This window comes from Chenopodium quinoa, unplaced genomic scaffold, assembly GCF_001683475.1.
Source record: "Chenopodium quinoa cultivar QQ74 unplaced genomic scaffold, ASM168347v1, whole genome shotgun sequence".
Lineage (NCBI taxonomy): Eukaryota > Viridiplantae > Streptophyta > Magnoliopsida > Caryophyllales > Amaranthaceae > Chenopodium > Chenopodium quinoa.
The window spans coordinates 3,160,107-3,184,722 of NW_018745323.1; the positions used below are offsets into that span (position 1 = coordinate 3,160,107).

Genomic DNA, 24,616 nt, shown 5'->3' on the forward strand with positions numbered 1-24,616 from the left:
TTGACATATGGAAAACTAGGTATTGAGCTAGTGAGATAAATGAGGAAAGCAATATCCTATGGTCATGGTATCATTTATGACTAAGAATGATTGTAATTGTATCTCTAAAACCAAACCTTTTTTTTTTTTTATTCTCGTCTGATTATATTGTGGAAAATTCTCATAATACTAAGTAATGCAATTGCTAGTAACATTCATGGGTCTAAGTCAACTAGTAGACTTTTTCAGAATATAATTATCAGACATGGAAAATCATGGCCCAAATAAATATTACCTCCGTTACGCATTATTTGTAACGATTTGACATAAAGTAGAGAGGAAAAATGTCTAATCGTTGCCACATCACTCCAAATTGCTTTGTAGTTGAGCTAAATTAGCTAATAAACTTCAATTGACGCAAATATAATTCCCATATGGACACAAAATATCATTTATATAGAGAAAGTAACCGCACAATCAATCATACATTGTTGTACCATACACAAAAAATAATACTCGATTAATTGTATAAAGAAAAACACTCTTGTCCGTTGATGGATTGGATTAAACTCGACTAAAGATAACCTCAATCGATCTCGATCCAATGCCAACAGTCAACATAGCAACCGGAAGTTGCGCTTCAAAATCAGCACGTACATACATACTTAAGCAACACCGTACCTTCCAATCCCCATGCTATGCATTAATTTAGGCTTTGTCTGTCTAATTGTTTTTAATTACAATTCAATAGATACTCCTACATGATCCGACGTAGTCGCTTAGAATCCAAGTCAAAATCATTAGATTATTCTCTTCTCATTTTTTATTAATTTTGTTACAAGTTTGACTTTACACCATTTATAAATAAATAATAAATAAATAAATCTAATCAAAAACAACTTGCCGTTGAAGCTACGAAGTTGGGTCAGTTTCTTTGATGTTGTCGTGAGTGATAATGTAAATATGGTAATAAGTAGTATATTTGTGCTTTGATTTCATACTCGACCTCTTGATTTTGCTATTGGAAGTGGGAAAAGATGCTTCCAATTTCCTGTTTTTTCAAGAAAATAAAGTGGAAATTACATGATTGGTTCCCTTGATTTAGGCAAATGATGAAAAAAAAATATAATGAAAAAGGATTTGTAATTTTAATGTATAATTTTCATTTAAGGTCAATTGAACATCAGTTAAATTATTACCAGGCCATAGTTACTCTATTAAAGACCGGTGTTTTTATGGGAGCTCAACGGTTAAGTTTATTGAAAAGAAGTTAAAAAGTTGTATATACTCCGTATTAAACTAATTATTTTGATTGGGAGTATATAATATGTGTATCTCATAATTTTAACTACATACAAAAAGATCTATTAAATTATTTTTAGAGCTCAATAAGATTTCACTTAAAGACTAGAAGCTAGGTTAACTTAACCCACAGAATTGACCCTAAATCTAAAAGTGCTTGGAATGAATTTATTACAACAACTTATTGAGTAAAAAATATGCAGGAAAACAAGTTGACCAACTAATTTGACTCATGACTTCAGTTAATTACATACATACTTTGAATCTTTGTTAAACTAGTATCTAATGGTAAATATTCTACTTAATTAAAAGGAGGGTGGATCAAGAATGAGATTTGAACCCTTAATTTTTATTTTTGTCACACTGGTTCTAATACTATGTTAGAAGACCAATAGACTTATCAAAAATTTATGCTACGTAATAGTTAAGGCTCAATAGGTTTTATTTGTTTCATTCAACTCGATGTTGAACTTGGGGTTGATCAAAGTTGTGTGCTAATTAATTGTACTTTGTATAAAAATATATTCAATTTTTTAATTCAAATGGATGTAGCATATACGGAGTACGAGTAGTAATTAGTAACACAATGACATTGATTTAATATGAGCCTTTATTTCGTCCCACTCATCAATCAAAATCTTCTTACTTCATTTTGTTTATTGTACTCAATTAATCAAATATATCTTATACATCTACCAGATCGAAATTTTTGTGTAAAATCTAATGCTTCCTCTAAGTATATGTATGAATAGTGTCTTTTTCCTAAGTAATGATTCAGTTTCATGGGAGACATTTAATTCTATACATGTGGTGTACCAAATTTGACTTAAATTGAAGGCTTATTATATCATTTACTTTGTTCTGTTTATCATTCCTCGTAGTCTAGCTGTGATCACTAATATTCATCATGAAAGTCCGATAATTTTGCTGCCAAAATGCCTCCCAATTAATTAATACTATGGAGTACTTCGCATTCATTACACCTCTCTTTAATTACACCCTTTGTCACTTGCAATTATCTTATCCAAGTATTTATTTACTTAATTAGCAAGCACAATTAGTTATTAATTAAGGCCTTTCGATTAGGTGAAACTAGAAACTAGCTAGCTTACAATCTGTTTTGAATCTTCTGATTAGAGCTGAACTGAACTGAATTGAATTGTTTATGAGAAAAGGAAATTATGAATTGAACTGAATTGATTGGAGCTAAACTGAATTGAACCGAAATTAAGCTGAAGAGAACAGACCGCTTAAGATTGTTAGCTTGATTGTACGTATTTTCGAGATTATTCTAAGAGACCGAGTAGAGAATTTAAACCATTATCCATTTAATTAGGGTATATTCATGCATTTATTGTCATCTTTATGTTGAAAAGGACTTGAATTGACACATCATAAATAAAAACAATCAACTCTAAAAAAAAAAAAAAAAATAAAAAAAAGGTTGTTCATACTCTACACCGTAACCAGCAGGCCAACATCACGATACTAAGAGTTATTGTTGGGGTAGTTGCTATGGTGTGTCAAAAATAGACAATCTTGTGCTATTGGGATTGAAAGTGGATTACTTTATGACCTTTTGACATGGTTTGTTATTCCATAACTATTACTCCTTTTTTTTTTTTTCAATATATCAGTTTGATCAGTATATTTGTTGAGACACAATTTTGACCATTAATATTTTTAATTAGATATTAGTAAAAATTGTAACAAAATTATATTATAAAACTAGGCATATGACTAATCTAATGATATGTTAGACAATAATATCTATTTTAATTTTATAAAGGTGAAAAAATTAAGTCAACGTCCATAGTATGTGAATAGTGCAAAAGTCAAAGTAATACATTAAAAACAAAAAACAAAAGAGTCTATAAGGATTACAAATAAGTTTTATACGTGTAAATTGATGCACAACTATCAATGTCTCAATGTCCATTTATATATCACATATAATAAACATATGAGCACTAACTTATTTTTGTGTTTACATTTGGATAGTCATGAAATTATGAATAAATTCCTTATTTACTTAATTAAAGCTAATTAATTTAATTGAATGGATCGCGTATATACAATAATGGACTTAATCTATGATAATAGATTAGACCACATTCTATACATTTTGTTTACAATAAAAATTTACTTCATATGAAGTACTATGCACAATAGTTTTGACCACAATTGTTCAATTAAACTCATAAAATACGCAGTATATGGCCTTATACAAGTATCAAGTTACCAATAGATATCAGTGGTATATTACTGAAATATTATCAACCAAAGAATTTAGATTCAATTAGCACATATTGCATATAATTTTTTAGAAAAAATAATTATTCAAAATATAAACAGCATATAATCTCACGTTTCCAAGTAATCAAAGAAGCATGTCCTAGCAATTGAAGTACTTGTAATAATTGTGTTTGGCCTATATGATATTATTAGAATTCATGCCATTCAAGTACTTTGCCACAAGATCACATCGCATCATCAATGATCCATTATCTTTTTCAGCCTTTTATATCAGATTATCACCAATACTTCACATTTTCTTTAAAAAAAACTCCACATAGCTCAAAAAATTACTTGTCATTCTATATCACTAAAATATGTTCTACGTGTTAGTTTTATTTTCCGTTTATAAATAGATTATTTTGAAGGATTATATATATATATATATATATATATATATATATATATATATATATATATACATACATACATATACATATACATACACATATATATATATATATATATATATATATATACTTACTTACTTTGGATATCAAACAAACAAACAAAAAAGAAAAGAAGGAACAAAGACGAGAAATAAAGGACAAACAATATTATATTCACTTTTTTTCCTTTCCGCAATAAAATTTATACAAATGCTTCCTAAAAGCAGTGTGATTAATGGATCACCTATTAACCTAATTACGGACCAAAACTTTTCTTAAAAAAAAAAAAAAAAAAAAAACAAATCTATAGAATAGCCCAAACCCCATGCACAATTTTGACCAAACCCCAAGATAAAGGCACCCAAAAAAAAAAAAATATTTGTGATTGAAAATTTTGTTAGGGACATCTAACATTTCTTCCAGGCCCTCCATAATAAAAATAATTACCCCAAACATTATTAATACCACCTCTAATATCATAACAATTTGGATGATCAGCCAAAACTTTGAGATTGGATAATGGAATTAAACTATTACCCCAATCTACTATTTGCAAATTCCGAAAATAGGATGCTTTTCCAAAGCCTTCCCCTGAAAAATGACCACTTCCCATTTGAGTTGAAGTGTGGAAACCTCCTGTCCTTGAATTCACTATTTCCCCTCCAAATTGTACCATACTTGCATGGTCTCTTAGGTGGGTGAACAAAAATGAGGGCCAATACCCGACTAACACCCCGGATCCGAATTCAAGCCACCAGTTTCCGTGTTTAGGATCCTGAAAAGAAAAGATAACAAAACAAGTTACAAAGTGAAGTCAAAAATATGTTAAACATAACTTTAGAGACAACACATATAATAACGTTACATCCTTAAATAGCTATATTAAATGACGTGTGGCATTGTCATGCATGTATTTTTCAATCACCTAATGTTTTTTATTGTGAGATTTTCATTCTTCATAATCCGAATACTCGTACACCTCATGGATTCTATTATATTGATATACTTATATGCATAGATGTATATGTAATGTTTTACATGTAAATATTAAGAGAAAAGTTATATGCATGATCTTATATATAGATCTAACCCATGTGCATGGTAGCAACAACTAGGCGAAATTGATGCGGGAAAACATAGAAGCGATTTAGCCGTACAAACTAAGTTGCTAGATTATACTATAATTAATTTAAGTTGATATGGTTAAGGCCTCGAACTCAGACACTACGTTCATTAAAGTAATAATTAAGCATAAACAAATTGTATTTACAACGGTAAAACATATAGTCGTGTATTTGAAAATTTTACAAACCAAAGTGTTTGATAATTAATTCTTTCTCATATTTGTGACATTTTTTCTTCTAATATACTAAGAAATACTTGTACAAGAATGAAGAATCTTTACATAGTTTTGTGGTACCACATCAATTCCATTTTATAAATTTATTATTTATTATATACTTTTGTTCTATAAGATTTTGAAAAACTACATACAACGATAATAACTTGAACTCTTTTTTTTTTTTTTTTTTTTTTTTTTTGAGGAAAATAATAACTTGAACTATTAGTGATAATTATAAAATAATTCTAACTAAAGTATGTTAAATTATAAAATGTTCCAACTATTGAATGACCCTTCTCGATCCTAACTTTTTCACCTACATTTAGTCAAATTTTACATCAAATTGAGGATTATAATAGTTTATGTATATTGTTGGACTCAGTAACTTAATAACTGTAAACATCTTACTGTTATTAATTATTGAATGTTCAAATAATAGAATAGCAAAATCATCCATAATTTTATTTAAGAAAGTCTTACCATCAATCCATTTCACAATTTCTTCATCTAATATTCAAAATAAAGTAATTTTGATGACTTTCTATACAAGTATTATTCGTTTGTTAACTTTCCATGTACAAAAGAAGAAAGAGAATAGAATCTTGCAAAGTTGAAAAAAAAAACACAAGGGACAAAGTGTATCATAGTTTTTTCTTTTTTTTTTATAAAAACAAAATAATTATTTAAAATATTTTTTCTAATCTATATGTATATTTTTTTTTAAAAAAAAAAATAAAAAAAAATAAGAAAGCACTAACTTAATCTAGTGCACGCATGCAATATAAATTCGAAACAAAGATGTAATAAAAGAATTTTTAGGTAGGAAGATTTGATGATGTTTCCATGAAGAGTAAGTAAAGTTATATAAATCCTGATTCTTTCCTAAAATATAATTGGTGCTTTTAGGCATGTTTGTTTGTGCCTTATGTCTAACAAAGCCTAGCAAATGAGTAAACTCTTAGCCTTCAATGAGAACTTTTTATGGCATTTTCATGACTAGCATCATTGTGGTCCTTGTTCATTCATTTTGCCAACTTTTTCCTATTCATATTATGATGTACTTCATATTTCAATTACTCCCTCCATTCATGTACATTTCAGAATGACGGAGAAAAATTGTCACAATTTTTAAAAGTTGGAAATAGATTTTAATTGTTAATTGTGGTATCTTTGTCGAAAGCACAATTCCTTAATTACCTTATTTTTTGCAAAGATTTGGAACTAAAAAGCTAATTTAATTGGGGATTTCTATTTAAATATTTCTCCTATAGCGTTTAAAAAAATCATGATAAAGTTGATTACCTTCCATATTAGCAAGCTAATGTCAAATTGTCCTCCTTTGTATGAAGATGTTGGTGAAATTGCAGCTCCAATTGCAATCTTACTATTAGTTTGAACAAATCCTGAGCATAACAAGTTGTAGCATCCGGTGGCTTGGTACGCATCGCTCTGCCATATCAATTACAGGCATCAGTGTAAGATTATGTAACATAATTCTCCTCGATTAGGGTATTCTCATTAATGTAACATTTATAAGGTGCGCATTCCATTCTACTAGAGATATGTACAATTAATACGATAATAATCTACTTTTATATACACTAAAACAAAAATAATATCGCAAGAATATTTATATATTCGGTATATATATTCTCTATCAAATTAAATAGAGTGTCACATTATAGCCTTATAGGCGCTATAAATGTATTTAAAAGCATTAATGTTGATAGGATTTAATAATTTAATTTTCAAGTTCTGTCATAACTAGCACAAGAAGAAGAAGAAAAAAAACCAAAAAAACCATTCATTGTGTTGGTCTTTTGGTCCACAAAATTCAACACTGTATGTAAATTTAGAAATCCAAATTTACGTACAGTGTAATGTAAAAATGTTATTTACTGAATGAGTTTCTTTATAAAACATAAAATAAAACGAGTAGATGAAAAAAGGGTAATTTGAGTATGTGACTTACCGTCCAATAAGTAAAGAACCTAGGATAATTGTCACCATAGAGCTCGGGGCTAACCTGAAACAGAATTCAATACATAGTTTTAGCCACGAATGTTGTTGACCCCCTATTTAGTAATTGGAAGGTAGTTGGATGTGAAGTAGTCAGCAATAAATTTCCATAATAACACTACTTGCCAACTTCTAATAATGTCAATTTAATTTTGAAGTGATTATTAATTAACGAATGTTTTCGGGGCGTTGGATAAGCATTTAAAATATTGTCTAAAATGATACTTAGGAAAGCATGACAAAATCACGCGTGGATCGCTGTAATTAATGTTCATTTTAATTTAATCTTTTACTTTTAGTTAGCTTATCCAACATCTATGGAGCGTTCGTTAGCCTTTACCTTCACTAATATTTATATAAATACCCTGAATAAAATACATTTAATCAAAAAACAAGTCATGAAATTAAAATGAAGGAAATAAATAACATATATACCTGCCAACCAGCTTCAATTGTATTAAGATCATCACCAAATGAACCAGAAATGACCCACATTTGAGATAAGCTAAATTCATAGGGGTTAGCCACTCTAGGAGACCACACATTTATACTTGCTTTTGCTCCATAATATTGTTGTCCAGATACATATCCCACTGCATGCTGTTTAATCACACAACAATTAGATGTTCAGTACATTAATTGTTACTAAATCACGCGTCATTCAAAGTTAGTTATCACACGAGGTTATATCAATTTAGTCGTTTTTAAGGGCTACGCTTAGCCAAACCCGATTAATTTGAATACGTGGAATTCTATCTAAACGGAAATTCATACGACTAAATAATGTATATACATATACTATATCTAAATAAAAAAACAACCTTAAAAGTTTTTTTTGTTTTGACTTTTTTGTGAAACAGTCAACATTATCTAAACCTTGCGGAGTAGAAAACTTTTGGAGACGGGGAAGTATGTGTATATTATACGGTTGATCTTGAAAGCATGGTATATAATGATGGATGAAGTTGCAGAAAATGTCATCAAGGCAATGGATTTGAAGTCATTATACAAGGGACAAATATATGAAAGCAAACTAAATGAAGAAAATCATGAGAGTGAGGAGTTACTACAAGAAGCAACCTGTCTAAAATTAAATGAGTTGAAATTAAAGAACAACCAACTATCATAAATTTTCTCCTTTCGTTTTTTCAGTCACAAAAAATCAAGTCACTCAGTTTGCTCAAATCCTGTCTTACCAACACTTCTGATTCACATTTAAGTTTTTCCTCTTTTTCATTTTTACTTTTTTTTTTCTTTTTTTTTTTTGGAGGGTTGGTAAATTAATTTTGATATGACGACATGGTTCAATAGTCAACACCCTCATTTATTTCTAAATGAAAATCAGCTAGTAATTTTTTGTGTGTTTCAAAAATACCTTATGTAAATTTCTATTTCCTAAAAAAAAAAAAAAAAAAAAAAAAAAAAAAAAAAACCTTATGTAAATTTCTATTGTACATTATTTGTGTTTATTTACTTTTTTTTTTTTTTTTTTGAGGAAAGTGTTTATTTACTTATAAAAAGATGTTGGAATGATTAAAACACTTTACTTTGAATTTGAAGTATTTTTCATGAATGGTTATGAAATGATTCTTTTTATAAAAAGGCGAAAAACGAATTAGTCTTTTTATACCGGATAAAATGATTGCAATGTTCGTGTTACATGTATTATTGTTAGGTACACTAATTTTCATCATTGAGGAAAATATAACAAAATTTCTTTTAGCACCTCTTAAACTAATTTTAATTGCTTATTTCCTAGAGGAATAGAGGTTACAGACACTAGACATTGTGAAACGTTAATGATTTTGTTTGTTTTCTTTTCTCGAGTGACTAATATTATGAAAAAAAAAAATATGAAATTTGAATTCCAATCTATGAAATCAAAATTATTGCTAGTACATTGTAATCTTAGCTTGCAAGGCTAAATCAATGAAATAGGGATTACAATTTTTTTAAAAGAAATAATTAAAATTCTTCATAAGAAAAAAAAAAGTGGGACAATAACAAACTTTAATAAGCTCTTTTCCAGTGTCTTTTGACCCCTTTGCCTTGTGTTCACTATGACCCTTATGGTGATAATGATGGACAAACTTGAGCACTATGCCTTTTCTTTCCCCTAATTTTTTTAGTAATCCTAAATTCTATTCAATTACTCATAAACCATATTAACAAAAACATTACGAAATTCATGAGATACCCTTCATACTTCTATATTTCTCGAATGTTATTCGTTAACAAACTCAAACATTAAAATTAGAAGAAAAAAATCCCTCTAACATCTGGACGGTGATTCTCTCACCAAAAATGATCAATTCAGGAAGAACTTTGAGAGAACGAGGGAAGTACTTTTATTAATAAGTAAAATTAGTTTCAAAATATTTTTTTTTATGGTTTCTTTATAAATTTTCAATTAAATTTCAAATATTTTTGGAGGGGATCAAGACAATTTATAATTAAAAAGAAAATAAAAATTACCTCATGGTCAGAACCAGTAGAATCTCTTCTAACGAATTTTCTGGGTTTTCTTCCAAATCTTCTAACAGAGCTAACTCTCATCACTTCTTCTTCATTGGTTCTTCTAATTGGAATTGTTCCTTCTGGACATGCTTCACCTGTTACGTGCCATAATTGGAAACTGTCTTCATATATTTTCCCTTCTCTTTCATGCCCTTTTGGCCTCTCTGGTGGTTCCTGCAAACATTTTTCATAACATTAACATATTAATCATAAAATTAACAATGACAATAATATAAAGTCATATTGATTATTTTTCCAAAAATGATGAAACTTACCAATGGCTTTTGACCTCTTAACATTGGATGATCAAATGCTGGTTGTTGATGTGCTAATACACAATCTATAAGATCCCCATCTACACTCTATCACCAAATCCAAAATAAAAAAAATGTTAAAAATGCCTATAATATCATGCTAGTGGTATTTGCAAGGATTCTATATTAGTTGTCACGCTGATAGGGTAGTTTGAACTAGTAATGCGACAGCTGAATTTGAATGTTCAGTTGTTCAGAGTTTTATCTCTAACGTAGCAAAGAAATGGATAGTTTAAAATAGAAAGTTTGATGATACAAACTATTTAAGCAAAGTTGAAAAATGACATAAATGCAATATCATTCCAACAAAAAACAGGGGAAAACAGAGAGAAGGAAAAAGAGAAAATACTTGAATAGTTTTAATTGGAGTTTTGTTGATCCTCTTGAGATGTTGTCTGACTCTTTTTAACTTCTGAGCTTCCTCACCAGGGCGAAAATTCTGAGTATCATTTCTTGGTTTATCATTGGCAATGCCGGTTTCCCAGGTCGATAAAACAGGGGAAATCAGAGAAGAACAAACAAGTAGCAACATTACACCAACAATGGGAATGATTGAGGAAATCTTCAACAAACAGCAACTATATTCCATAACACCCATTGAAGAAATATTACTATAATCTTTGCTTTTTCTCATATTTTGTCCACATTTATGTTGTCTTCTTCTTGTATAATGGTACAAAAAACCTTCCTTTTCTTCTTCTTCTTGGCTTCCTTGTTTATTTCTCTTTGGTTCTACAACCATATTTCATAATATATGACACCAAGAAATAGTATATAAATATATACCCAAGAAAATGTATATTTTGGGTAATACAAATTTAATTTTTTGGGGGGGTTTTAATGACAATCTTTAAAACACTATTTCCAAGGTTTAGAATGGCTAAAATGACAAACAAAATGAATACTTGCTTCTATTCTACTGCTTCTGTACTCTATAATAACTGCACTACTTTCTTGATTTTAGGAGAGAGAATTTAGAGAGAGAAAATATGAGTTGGGTTAATTAAAAATGGTATGAATCCAATGAAAATTTGGGTTGGGTTTATATTGTTGAATAACCCATGTGGAGATGGGTTGGAGGTATTAATACAATGGGGTGTTATGATCAAAACATGTTATATTTTAATTAAAATTAATTTATAATATAAAGTTTTTATGAAATCTAAACATTATGATTTTGATTTATGATTAAACATAAGAGGAGAGAGAATGGGGCGTGGGGTTATGTTTCCAGTCTCCAATACATAGACTGCAAAACTTTAGCTTTTTTGTGGTTATTTTTATAGGCAATTACAATATGGTCCTAATCTAAGAAATATTTTGGTTATTTATTTTTATTTTTATTTTTATTTTTAATTTTGTTGTTGTTATTCTTTGCTTGGGTCTTGAAGACAAATAGGAATTACACTGAGATTTTTCCGAGGTTCTAAAGTTGGGTTGTTTTGCTTTAAGGGAGGTTTCTTTCTCACTTCCCTAGATGTTCTTTGTGTCATCCTCTCTAATCTAGTAAATTATCTTTAGTGTTAACAGGGTTTAATATGGTTTTTTAGCACTAGAAAACAAAGTTATCCCACTTTGTTAGTCATTCCTAAAAATTGGTTTTTTGTATTTGCCATCTAGATTTGGATAGTTTTGCACAAAACTGGTAAATATAGATCGAGATGGTGATAATGGAGGAGTTCATGTATAATTTTGGGAGTTCGAGATATGTATTTATGTTTTCTTCCTACGTTTTTTTTTTACTTGACCCACTTTGACTTTTACATTATTTATTACCCCTCCTTTGACCGTCTTTTGTGAATTATGTGTAAGAAAAAACATATCCATGTGGGATATTTTTAAACTCGTCTCAATAAGTACTATCATAATATATACTTTTATAATTTTTACTTATGGAGAATAAAAAATATTGATCATTAAAGTTTTACATTGACAAGCGTGATAAAAGAAACATGTCAAGTTAAAAAGAACAGAGAAAGTAATAGGTTATTGGTGTTAGGTTTATTGAGCTTGTTGAACTTAATTGTGTGGTTGTGTGTGGTCAACTTGTATACATAGTGCATCATAACATGACAATAGGTCTTTCAATTGTTCATCAAAGTTGTATATCAGTACATCACAAGAGTTTGTTTAATTTCTCCAACAATCTCACCAGGTTAAATTAAAGCTTCGTTCTATTTGACTTTTTATGTTTATCATAATTTCTTTTAACATGCATCTTATCTAAATCTCTTTAATATGAGGTATAGTTTAACCTATTTGAATTCTATTATCTGGATATCATCAATCTAAGTATATGTGTGAATCCAATGAAAATTTAGGTTTGTGTTAAGACATGTCAAAAGTTAGGGTGTTTTGATTCAAAATGGCCTTTGCAACCTTTGATGCAAACAAACTAAAGATATTCAACATCTATCTAGGAATTGTTTTATAGCTTGAATAGCGTGGAGGGATGGATGACTTAGGGCCTGTTCTCATACTTTGAAATTCAGTTTAGTTCAGTTCAGTTCAGTTCAGCTCATGTGTAATGATATTGCTAATGATATAAAGCCAAATTTCATTCTTTTAAGCTCTTATTACAACAACGATAATAATAATAATAATAATAATAATAATAATAATAATAATAATAATAATGATGATGATCAATAATAATAATAATAATAATGATCAATAAATAATAATAATAATAATAATAATAATAATAATAATACTCAATAAATAATAATAATAATAATCAATAAATAATAATAATAAATAATAAATAATAATAATAATAATAATAATAATAATCAATAATAATAATAATCAATAAATAATAATAACAATAATAATAATAATAATAATAATAATAATCAATAAATAATAATAATAATAATAATAATAATAATAATAATCAATAAATAATAATAATAATAGTATATTTCTTAAATATTTTAATATGTATATTTGTATATACACATATGTATAATAATAAACACTCAATAAATAATCAAAGATCACTAATCCGTAGTTAAAAATCACTCATTAATAAGTTCAGTTTAGTTCAGTTCAGTTCAGCTCAGCTCAGCTCAGTTCAATTCATTTCAGTTCAGTCAATGAGAACATACCCTTAGTATACACTGATTAATAATTTAACAAAAATATTTCTCTTCCAGAATTGATTCAAGCTTACGTCCGATATTTTAACACTACAAGAAAAATCTCTTTTCGTAGCGATTATTTCGTAGCGATTGTACATTCGCTACAATATGCACGTATGTTTGTGAAATAATTAAGGATGTCGTATCATTTTTACAATCGCCATGGTTTTCCCAAATAAAATCAATACGGAAAACATAAAAATACATATCCACACTATTTTTACACATTTATATAATTTTGAGAAATCGTATCATTTACAATCGTCACTAAATCCTAAAAATCGATACGAAAAGCCTTTTCAATACTAGATATATAAATATTGTTTGACAAAGAATACATAAAATATGTCATAGCTTATTAGTGAAACATTTAATATAAGAGTTTGAGATTGCATGTTCGAATCTTGTAAAGATCATACGCATGTTTTTTTTTTTTGAAGAAAATGAGTTAAACATTTATAGCGATAGTAATCGCTACAATAATCATCACGATTGGATGTAGTTTTTCGTATCGATTATTGAGGCTAACCCCAGCGATATTGAAAACCACTACTAAAGCCTAAGGCAACGGGGGATATTGTATCGAATGACCATTCGTTGGGAAAGCTTTTTATTGCAATTACAATCGATACTAAAGGTTAAAATAATCGCTACAAAAAGGTTATTTTCTTGTAGTGTAATTATTTAGCCGGGAAGATATTTTAGTACTCATATTGCGTATAGTAGGATCGATCTTCTTACCTTCCTCTTTTCAGTTGATGCTTTGTCCCCGCTTGGATCTTATGTAACTTTTCTAGAGTTGAAATATACAAGGCATTGATCTAGTTACATACATGTAGATGGTGTTGTGGTGCGTGGTTCAAAGAAATACATAGAGCTAGATAGGTTGATGCCTTGATGATCATTCGGATTGTACGTAGAATCATTGAAGATTCGGATCGTATGTAGAATCATTAAAGGTGACAAGTTTGGTATGGCCTGGGTATTTTGTGTAACATGTTGAGGCTTTAACATGCTTGTTTTTATGAGCAATGACGGGCCTTATAGTTACACCCTCAGCAAGAGGTGTCAAAATCTGACCTGACATGAATACCCGTCCTGAAATAACAATGATCTGTATATATATCTTACTCATAGGTGAAAAGACTGAAAACAATGACATGTAACCTGAACTGAAATTGACTCTTGACATTAATTGACAATTAATTATCTTGATAATTTCTGACCTAAAACAGAATTTGTGGTCAACTTGATATTAACTGAAAACCGATTGAACCTAACTTAGCTTGACAATGATCCAAATCTAATTTGAACCTGAAATTGATTATAACCTATCACAACTTGTTGCTGACCCAAATGGATATTAGCCAACTAATAACCGATTTGACATGACCTAATAATAATCTGAACCCGAAATAATACTCTGATAAAATTTTAAAACAATAATAACCTAATACAACCTACTGCCTACCTGAACCATAGTGACCATATCCGACTCGTAATGTTTTGTTTTGTTATTGGGTTCCAGCAAACCAAACTTAACTTGAATCAATCCAAGGCATTTGATCCGAGCCTAAGAATGACCTCTCTTGATTGTGATTTAATCTATCAAAACTTGTTATGATCCGATCTGACTCAAATTTGACTTGAGTCTAAGAATGACTTGACCACCTGAAGTTCATCTGACCCAAATTTTCCTGCTTCAAATAAACTTGCCTTTAACCCGACTTGACGCATATCAAACGGAAACCAAACCAAAATTAACTCGAATCAAACTTGAAATGCAGCCGAAAAGGTATAAAGTCAAACTCGAATTGCAACTGCAAGGGTATAACGCTTGTTATAACTTGAATCAAACTTGACCCAACCTAACCTAAACCTGACTTGAAAGTCCGTAAAACCTAACATGATCCAACTTGAATATGACATGAAACCTGACATGATCCGACTTGAATACTCGATTTAACACCTCTACCTTCAATTGATTATCGTTTTCACAGATTCATATAAATCTCGTAGCTTTTCTTTGACAAAATGGTTAGGGGAATAATATCAAATACTTTAGGCTCATCATTAACATATTAAGCTCATCGACTGATCATTTCAATAGTGCAGGATACACAAGGTAGAAAGGCAATGCCATGGGCAACGAGTTTATTGTGCGCATCAAATCGCTAAAAAAGTTTCAACAAATTTAAAAAATAATAAAATAACACCACATACTTCTCAAAAATTGGATTATAACATTAAAAAATTTCGATATTTTAATACTCTCTCCGTTTTTTTTTTTGTTTTTTTTTTATAATTTTCATCACTTTAGGATGCACGGAGTTTTAGGAAAGTAATATAATATTGTGAGTAGGTAAATAAATTATTATAGTAATAAAGTAAGATGGGACAATGAAAGAGAAAGCATGTATGTGAGAGAGGGAAAATATTTTTATTATTTAAGTAGGAACCATGAAAGAGAGAGAAATGATAAAATAATTTGAGTGTGCTTTAAGGTAAGAGAGATAAATGATAAAATATAGTATAAAGTAACCAAATATAAAAATGATGCATTTTTTTTTTAAAAAAAAGACACCCATAAAAGGAAAGTGATGCAAATAAAAAAATGGAGGGAGTGAAACACTACAAAAAAAAAACCAAAAAATTGGATTTCACCACCATCTTATGGATTTTTTTATGGAAGGACCCACGATGAACACGAGTCAAATTAAGTCATTAATGTTAAAAAAAGATGAATAAATAAATAAATAAAAACCCTAAACCCTAACCCAGCCACCAGCCCACCACTGGCGCCCGTGACTCCACTGCCGTCGAAACCCCTTCCTTCACCGGCAAAATCACCGGCCATCACCTCCACCTACCACAACCCCTCCTTCACCGTCGAAACTGCGATCCCTACACCAACGAAAAGAAAGGTCGCTACCACCACCTTCTTTTCCCAATCTCCGTCGAAACCACACTAGCCACCAACAATCTTTTTTCGCTAGTTTAAGGTTTGTGGTTTCACGTCGCCAGCAAGGGATGGGTCGCAATTGGATCTAGGCAGGGCTGAGGGTGGAATTAGGCGTGGTTTTTTCCGGCGGTGGGTTGGGGTGGTGGTGGGGCTTGATTTTCGGCACTTCGACAATTGTTGTGGTGTTCCGGTGGTGAAGGCAAGGGTTCCGACGGTGGAGTCACTAGGATAGGAGAAGGGGGGACAGTTTGTCCCCCCACTTTAATATATATATATATATATATATATATATATAGGGGAAGACTCTCGTGAGAAATTTTCTTATATGAGAATTTTTCTTATGTGAGAACACTCTTTATGTTCTAAATTTTTACTCGTATGTTCTAAATTTTAAATCTGATGTTCTAAACTTTTCCTTAGGTATTCTAAATTAAATCAAATGTTCTAATTTAGTACTCACATGTTCTAAACCATAAATTAGTTAAGTTCGATGTCATAAATTTTAAATAACTTGTTTCAAAATTTTAACTTGTATGTTCTAAATTTTAAAACGTGTGTTTTAAGATTTTAAATTATATGTTCCAGATTTTAAATTGTATGTTCTATTTTTTTACTCGTATGTTCTAAATTATTTACTCACACTTTCTATATTCTATATCAGTTTGTTCTAAATTTTTATTCACATGTTCATAATCTTAAATCATATGTCTAAATTTTACTCATATGTTTAAAATTTCATAAAACAAATTTTATAAATTTTTAATCACTTGTTCTAATTCTTAAATCAGATGTTCTAAACATATTACTCACACAAATGTTCTAAATTATTACTCATATGTTCAAAATTTTAATTTGAGTCACATGTTCTAAATTTTAACTCGCATGTTCTAAATTTTAATTCACATGTTCTAAATTTTTACTCACATGTTCTAAATTTTAAATCAGTTCTCATATAAGTATGAATTCTCACATATGGACCTATTCTCACCGGATCCCTCCCATATATATATATATATATATATATATATATATATATATATATATATATATATATTGTGACCTCTAAGTATTATATTCATATCGACTAATTGATCAAAAAACTATGTTAATCCTTGTTGCTGCTTCTTGCCTAATGCTCTATTGCATATATGTTGACTAGAATGACAACGATATAAACATAAGGAACTTGAAACGAAATCAATAGAGATTAAGGTATTTTCACTTCATAATCGCCGATTAACAAGCAACATAATTTTTCAGACTTTTGAATTGTCGTTTTCCAGGAAATAAGAAAGGTAAATAAAATTTTCTTAATTTTGTTTTTGTTTTTGTGTTTTTTTTAAAAAAAAAAAAACTGTTTAGTGTAGGGGCCAAAGCATGCGATTATTTTTGGCATGCGTATGTGTTTTGTTATTTTATAGAGCGTTACTATGCCTGCATGAATATATGCAACATAATGCCCTTATGCCCATGCATGCGTATGGCCGTAATTTGTTATTTTCTTCTAAGTTCTAACTATTTAATTAATTCATGGTTTTTAACCTTATGTGTGGATGGATAAATAGGCAAAGCAAATCTTATGTATCGTTATAATTAAAATAATACCAAATTAATATGTTTTCAATTAAATTTTACAGATTTGTAATGACATAGAAGTGATTAGATATTACCAAAAAAAATGAAATAAAAAGTGAGAGCTTTGTGAGATAGAGTCATCAAGGCATTGGAGTGGCCTGGGTGTGTTTACTTAGGACGTGTTCAAAACTATTTTTTTAAGTAGCTTTTTATGATTTGTTTAATTTAATAAAAAATTGAGTATGTGACAATGTAATGGTGGGGGTAGTGTTCAGTGGTCGAAGTAAATTTTTTTTAGAAGAAAATAATATCCTGTATTGTATCTTAACCTTAGAAAATTAAAATTAGCTGTTGATTTTTTCGACAACTAATCAATTTCTACTTTATTGAGCACTTACTTTATTGACAACTAAAATTTATTGACAACTAGTGTAACAATTACTCTCATTACTTTGTTTTGTCGAACAAGGTCTTAGCCCTATTCTATTTACCTAATTTTTCATGTATACAATGGGAAAAAATCTATATAATTAATTATTGATGATTTTAGATATATAAATAAAAAATATTCAAATTGGGTTGATATTAGTCCCTCTTTGTGAAAATAAATGCCCCAATTTGGCTGACACGCACATTTGCCAAGCAATGTAGAAAATTAACTTTGATGAATTCTTCCATTTAATTTTAAATTAAGTATAAATTATAATTGATACTCAATAACTATATAATGAGACGACTTTAAACATATATTCACAAGAGTATTTTTTATCTTACTTAAAATATAAAGGAAAATTTGTCAAAAATAACATGACCTTTCAGTGGTCTTCCAAAACTGAAACGACCTTTAAATTATCTCAAAAACACGACCTTTGACACATATCTTCCAAAAATAAAACGAAAAACCGGTCACTTAAGACTACAATTCTCGCTTTTGAACCAACTTCGTAATTCTTTTCCAAATTTACAGTGATTGAATGTGTAGTGCGTCCCCCCTAAAGTCATATGAAGTGGTTTGAAACCATAGCAAGCCTACCAACAATAAGTCTATAAAGTCTCCATAATATAATTATTTTAGTTCAATTACATAACTATTTTAAAATTCTATTGCATCGGTAATAAAAAGTTACAACCGATGGTTCCAATCACCAACTTGGCATCTCAAGGTATGACTAAGGTGTGGGGAGTCCTTCATTCATCGGGTTATCAAACGTATACCAATTCAACCCGATCATTACTTTCCATTATGTGGTTGATGTATGCATGTCTGCATGAATTGTTTATACATATTGTTGGATTTTGGGAGAACTCCTCAATGTGGAGTGTGTACCATTGATCAATATATATATAGTTAAACAAGAGTCGTAATCATAGTATGATAAATATACATAATACATACAAATATTATCCTAATCTACGACATATATTATCATAACTATAATATCTATCACATGTCACACTAAGTTCGTTTCTACTTGTAAGAAAAAGGTGAATAAAGTGTGTGTGTGTGTGTGAGAGAGAGAGAGAGAGAGAGGAGAAGCTAGAGTTGGAGAGTGTGTGTTTGTATGTGTGAAAAATGTGCTGACAGTGTAGGGCTGGGAAGGTAAGATGGTAAAAAAAAGTTTTCCAACAAAAAAGGTAAAAGTGAGTCAAACATTTTAAAACGACACAAAATGAAAAGTGAGTTGAACATTTAGGAACAGAGAATGGAAGTGGAGATGTTTTTAGAAAATTCCTATTTAAAAGTGAATTTACCCCCTCTTTTGATTTTTTTTTTTTTTTTTTTTGTAATTCGATATTCTCAATTTCAAGCGAGTGAGCAACACATTACTCATATATTCCCAAAAAGAAAAGTGACACATTACTCACATAAATGTTCAAATTCTTGTTTACACCTCATTCCTTTATTCTATTCCAGAAAATAATATAAATTAGGGTTTACTAAATAGAAGTGCAAACATGTGACCTACGTGATCACAAAACTACCTTTCTTTTCCTTCTATGTTTAAGAAATTATTCCATCGAAAGGATTTTCCCTGGCTCTAGGGATAGCGACGGAGCTGGATGACATTCTTTTTAAGGGAATACCACCCCAAAGCCAAGTCACTATGCTATGTATTCCAACTTTGGCTGGAAAAAAAAAGCACTTCAGGTTTGGTTCATAAACCTGATAAAGATATATAAGGTTGGAAGCTTGTTACTACTCTATCACCTCAATCTTTAGTGTTTATATAATATGCCACATTGTTTAATTATCCAATTATATACTTAATCAGTTAATTGTAAAACTTAACCATTTAATCATAAAATTTAATAAACATATATATTGCTAGTTTATGAATACTCATTGATATGGCTTGGATGAGATTTAGAGCTTAGCACTAAGAACTTATAGTTTATGAATATATATATATATATATATATATATATATATATATATATATATATATATATATATATATATATATATATATATATATATATATATATATATATATATATTAGTTTGGTGCCCCGTGCGATGCCCGGATTATTTATTTAAGTTTAAGACCAACTTTTTTTTACATTAGAATATTAAAATGAATGTTATACGTTCTGAACTATATATTTCTTTCGATCCAAAAAAAAATTATGACATAAAAATAAATTTATATGATAAATTATTTAATTGTTGTTTACGTGGCGCACATTTCGTGAAAAGTTAAAACATCAAGTGTTATTGTCTCGTGGTCTAGCTAAACTTATAATTTATCTTATACTTGTGAAATATTGGTATTTTATTGGAAATTGAGCTCTAAATCGACAATTTTATTTTACAAATCTGTCCAAATTTTATTAAAAATAAAACTCTGTACTAAGGGCCTGTTCTCTTATGTTGAAATTTAGTTCATTTCAGTTCAGCTCAGTTCAGTTCAATTCAGCTCCTAATTTCCTTCTCTTATAAATTATTCATTTCAGTTCAGTTCAGTTCAGTTCAGATCAGCTCAGTTCAGTTCAGTTCAGTTCAGCTCAGCTCAGTTCAGTTCAATTTAGCTCAGCTCAGTTCAATTCAGTTTAGTTCAACTCAGTTCAGTTCAGTTCAGTTCAGTCAATGAGAACATGTCCTAACTTTTTTACCCTATAAATTCTATCCAAGTTTTTATCACTTAATAAAAAAATATAACTTTTTTATTCTTTAAATTTATCCAAATAACTCCTATGTGGCATGCAATATAACTAATATAAAAAGCTAAAAAGTGATTTATTTGGATTCAAGTGAAGTTAAACCAACATAAAACTGTAAAATGGGTCCACTTGGTTTGTGGGCTTTTTGTCAGCATAACATCTGAAATCATTCAAATCAACTTCTTGCTTATTTTGTGACACCAGCAACATTGTGTTGTTTTGCTTCATTGATTTGATGACATATCACGCTCCAAAGAGGGGTAATTACTAATTAGCTTTGTGTTTTTACCTTTTTACTATGGTTATGATTTAATTGCAATAATAATAAAAAAACCGAATTAGTAGCTAATTTTTTTTTCCTGATTTGTAATGTCTTGGATTTAATTTTCAATTTGTAAAATGAGCTAATTTTTGTTGATTAAATATTGAACCGTAATATACTTATTTGCCATATGAACGATTTAAAATGGGTTCATGTTGATCGGTCATTAAGTGAGGTCCATTGGTTATTGTCTGGGCCTCTTTTTGAGGCCAATCAATTTCTATTTTGGGTAATTTTGAAGAATCTAAGTCATATATTATTATAGCTTAATTTTCTAACCTATTCCTCTAAATTAGTAAAACTTAGATTTGTCTACATGTGGACGATGTACGGAGCTAGTACATTGTCAATGAATGATGAAAATATGTGTATATAATGTTGTTCTTTGTTAAAGAATAAACATTTTTGCATTTTAACAACAAATACTGACACTAGTTGATGGTTCGATCTTTGATGATTCAATAATGATCAAAATTGATTGATATCTATTTAAATTTATAAACTTTTGCTTGGAAATGGATTTGATGATTGCTCAAATTAAAAATTGTTTTATATGAAAGTTCGTGGCATGTTAGATAACCTAATTTCATTCCACTAATGTACTCATTCCACTCGAAAGTATAAGTAAAGGTGAAGTAAAAGATGGGTCATATTTACAAATTGAATTTAGTTCATTTCGATTCAACTACAATAAACCATATCTAAATGATAAATGAACGATTTTGTAATTCAATCTTTCAAAGTGTGTGTAGTCTCTCGTTAACCTCGTACGTATTTATCGATGTTTCTAGCATGAGTATCTAACTTTAACAACAACATATAGTAATTAGCTTGTTAATTCAAGCATCAAAATCAAAATAAACATCATGAGGTATTAAAACTTGTCTAGGCAAGACTAGTTATGGTTATGAGTAGGTTCTCTATCCTTGGAGCGTGATAAAGAGAGTCCCACAAAAATGGAACACCCATGTTCTATGATTTGATTTAGCAACTACAACAATTTTAGCATTTTTAACTTGATTTAGACATTAGTGAGTAGTGACTTGCGAGTTAGATGACTATAAAGGAAAACTAGTCAATTGGAAATCAATTCAAAGTCAAAAAGAATTTGGTCACACAAACTCATTCATCATTACAAATGATCCCACAAAGGAAGTTTTTGGGTAACAAATATTGTTTCATGCCCATTTACTAACGGATTTTCTGCTGTTGTTTGATTGTGTCTACCAAATACTAGTAGTATTTAGTGACTGCATGCTGTCTAAATATTGGACCCATTGTTCTAATTAATCAGTGTTTACGTGAATATTTGGACATGCGATATTGCCTAAGACACACACTAATTAGTTTCCTCTTTGTCTAAGGGTCTGTTAACTTCAGCTTAATTTCAGTTCTGTTCAGTTCAGTTTAGCTTCAATCAATTCAGTTCAGCTCTTAATTTCCTTCTCTCATAAACTATTCATTTCAGTTCAGCTCCAATCAGTTCAGTTCAGCTTCAATCAGTTCAGCTCAGTTCAGTAAATGTGAACAGACTCTAAAGCCTTATAAACTTATGTTTACTTAATCTTATCTTTGCTTAACTAAAATTAATTCTAATTTGTTTCCTCTTTGACTATAGCCTTATAGAAAGTCTTGTTCACTTCACCATATTTTTGCTAAACTATAATTAATTTAACTGAAGTGATTTTTTTTTTGCTGATCTGAAATTAATTATACTGAAATGAAAATTTTTCAAAATTATTTTTACTAAATATTAATTTTATAAAGTGAACTAAACAAGACTAAGGGCCTGTTACGTTTATATTTACTGAATTGAGCAGTGGTGAACTGAATTGATAGGAGCTGAACTGAACTGAACTGAACTGAATATTAGATGAGAGAAGAAAATTAGAAGCTAAACCGAATTGAACTGATTCGAGCTGAATTGAACTGAACTGAACTGAAATTAAGCTGAATTGAACAGGCCTTAAGTCACTTTTTGAAAACAAATTTTATAGTAATTATTTTATGATATTACTTGTAAAAATTTATAATTATTATCGATACATTGTACAATTTACCTATTACTCCTTAATTATTAATCGGTTATACTCCGTATATACTACCTCTATTTGTTACGAAGTATGGTACAGTAGTATTGTGGTGCAACTATATCGTTCTAAATGAAGGGATTGAAGTACTACCATCCAATAGATTTTATATAGTCACTTTGTCATCGAGTAATTCTTTGACTAACTTGATAGGGAAAGTTTCAAACATTAACCATCAAGTGGAAAAAAAGGACTCCACTATTTAGAAATAAAGATGACTAAAGATGATTTTACTTTCAAACCACATAAGAAGATAGAAATCACATACATAAACTTGAGGGAAGGTTAGCAATGTCTTTTTAATTTTTGGAGTTTAAATAATGCTCTTCACATCCAATATTATAGAGAAATGTTATATTTTCACACATCCAAAATTTAAGGTCTATTTTCTATCGACATATTAGAATTCTAACACAATTAATATTATACACACCATGACACCAATAATCTATAAGGTAGTCGATTTTAATATTTCCAAAAAGCAGAATAAGTTAAAGTGTAATTTGATAAGCAAAGTTATATTCTAATGTATAATGTCTATATTAATACAATATCATCCTCGGCCATCAATCCAATACGAGCTTCCAAACAACAATAGATAATACCGAGTAATGAAAAACTGTGAAGAAAAAGAGACAAGCGAATAATTTGGCCCTAGGATTAACTATAACTACCACGTACGAGATTTAACATTGATTGTTTCTCCTATAATTTTTTATTTTGACAATGTTTCTCCTACAAATTTGGATGTAAATTTATCTCCATTACCTTAATTTATCTTCACGATTTACAAAATGGGCCTAAGGATTAAGAACACTAAGTCCTTGTTGGCTCATTATGCTTGATGTCGGCTACTATCTTTGGGTAGTATTCCATAAAGTCAAATTTTCTCAAGTTGACTTGCTTGTTCCTTAAAATTTGACATGCACATTTCAAAGATGTCATAAGCTAGCTACATAGTCATCATATACTTGTCTTTTAAACCACATATAGTTGAACAATAAAACTTATCTTGTAGTTTGTTGGCCAACATCTTGATCAAGTATTAGAGACAAATTCCTAGTTACAATCACAATTATCATTGTCCTTTTACTCGGTTCTTGGTGTCCTCCAAATAGCCTTCTAGTTAAGTAGTTTATCAACATCTTTTTATCCCATCATCACTAAAACCTTTCAAAGGGTAAAAAAAGGGGAACGCATAGAAG

The 24,616-nt window shown here is 29.5% G+C and overlaps 1 protein-coding gene across 1 annotated transcript; it reads right to left on the minus strand.

Moving 5' to 3' along the window:
• Positions 1-4,244: 4,244 nt before the first annotated feature.
• Positions 4,245-12,041, minus strand: LOC110712527. Its single transcript, XM_021890993.1, has 7 exons — positions 10,507-12,041; positions 10,119-10,205; positions 9,802-10,017; positions 7,762-7,926; positions 7,280-7,333; positions 6,610-6,756; positions 4,245-4,740 (listed from the first exon to the last, which is right to left on the minus strand). Exons 1-7 carry the CDS (start codon positions 10,897-10,899, stop codon positions 4,363-4,365), a joined length of 1,440 nt encoding a protein of 479 aa, XP_021746685.1. The 5' UTR covers positions 10,900-12,041; the 3' UTR covers positions 4,245-4,362.
• Positions 12,042-24,616: the final 12,575 nt, after the last annotated feature.

Bases quoted from the DNA above. Each gene is read 5' to 3' on its own strand.
- LOC110712527 (XM_021890993.1), bottom strand. From the start codon at position 10,899: ATGGTTGTAGAACCAAAGAGAAATAAACAAGGAAGCCAAGAAGAAGAA. The intron at 10,206-10,506 runs GTATTTTCTCTT...ATTTGGTGATAG, and splicing joins CTCCAATTAAAACTATTCAA to AGTGTAGATGGGGATCTTAT. The intron at 6,757-7,279 runs GTAAGTCACATA...TTGATATGGCAG, and splicing joins GGTTCTTTACTTATTGGACG to AGCGATGCGTACCAAGCCAC.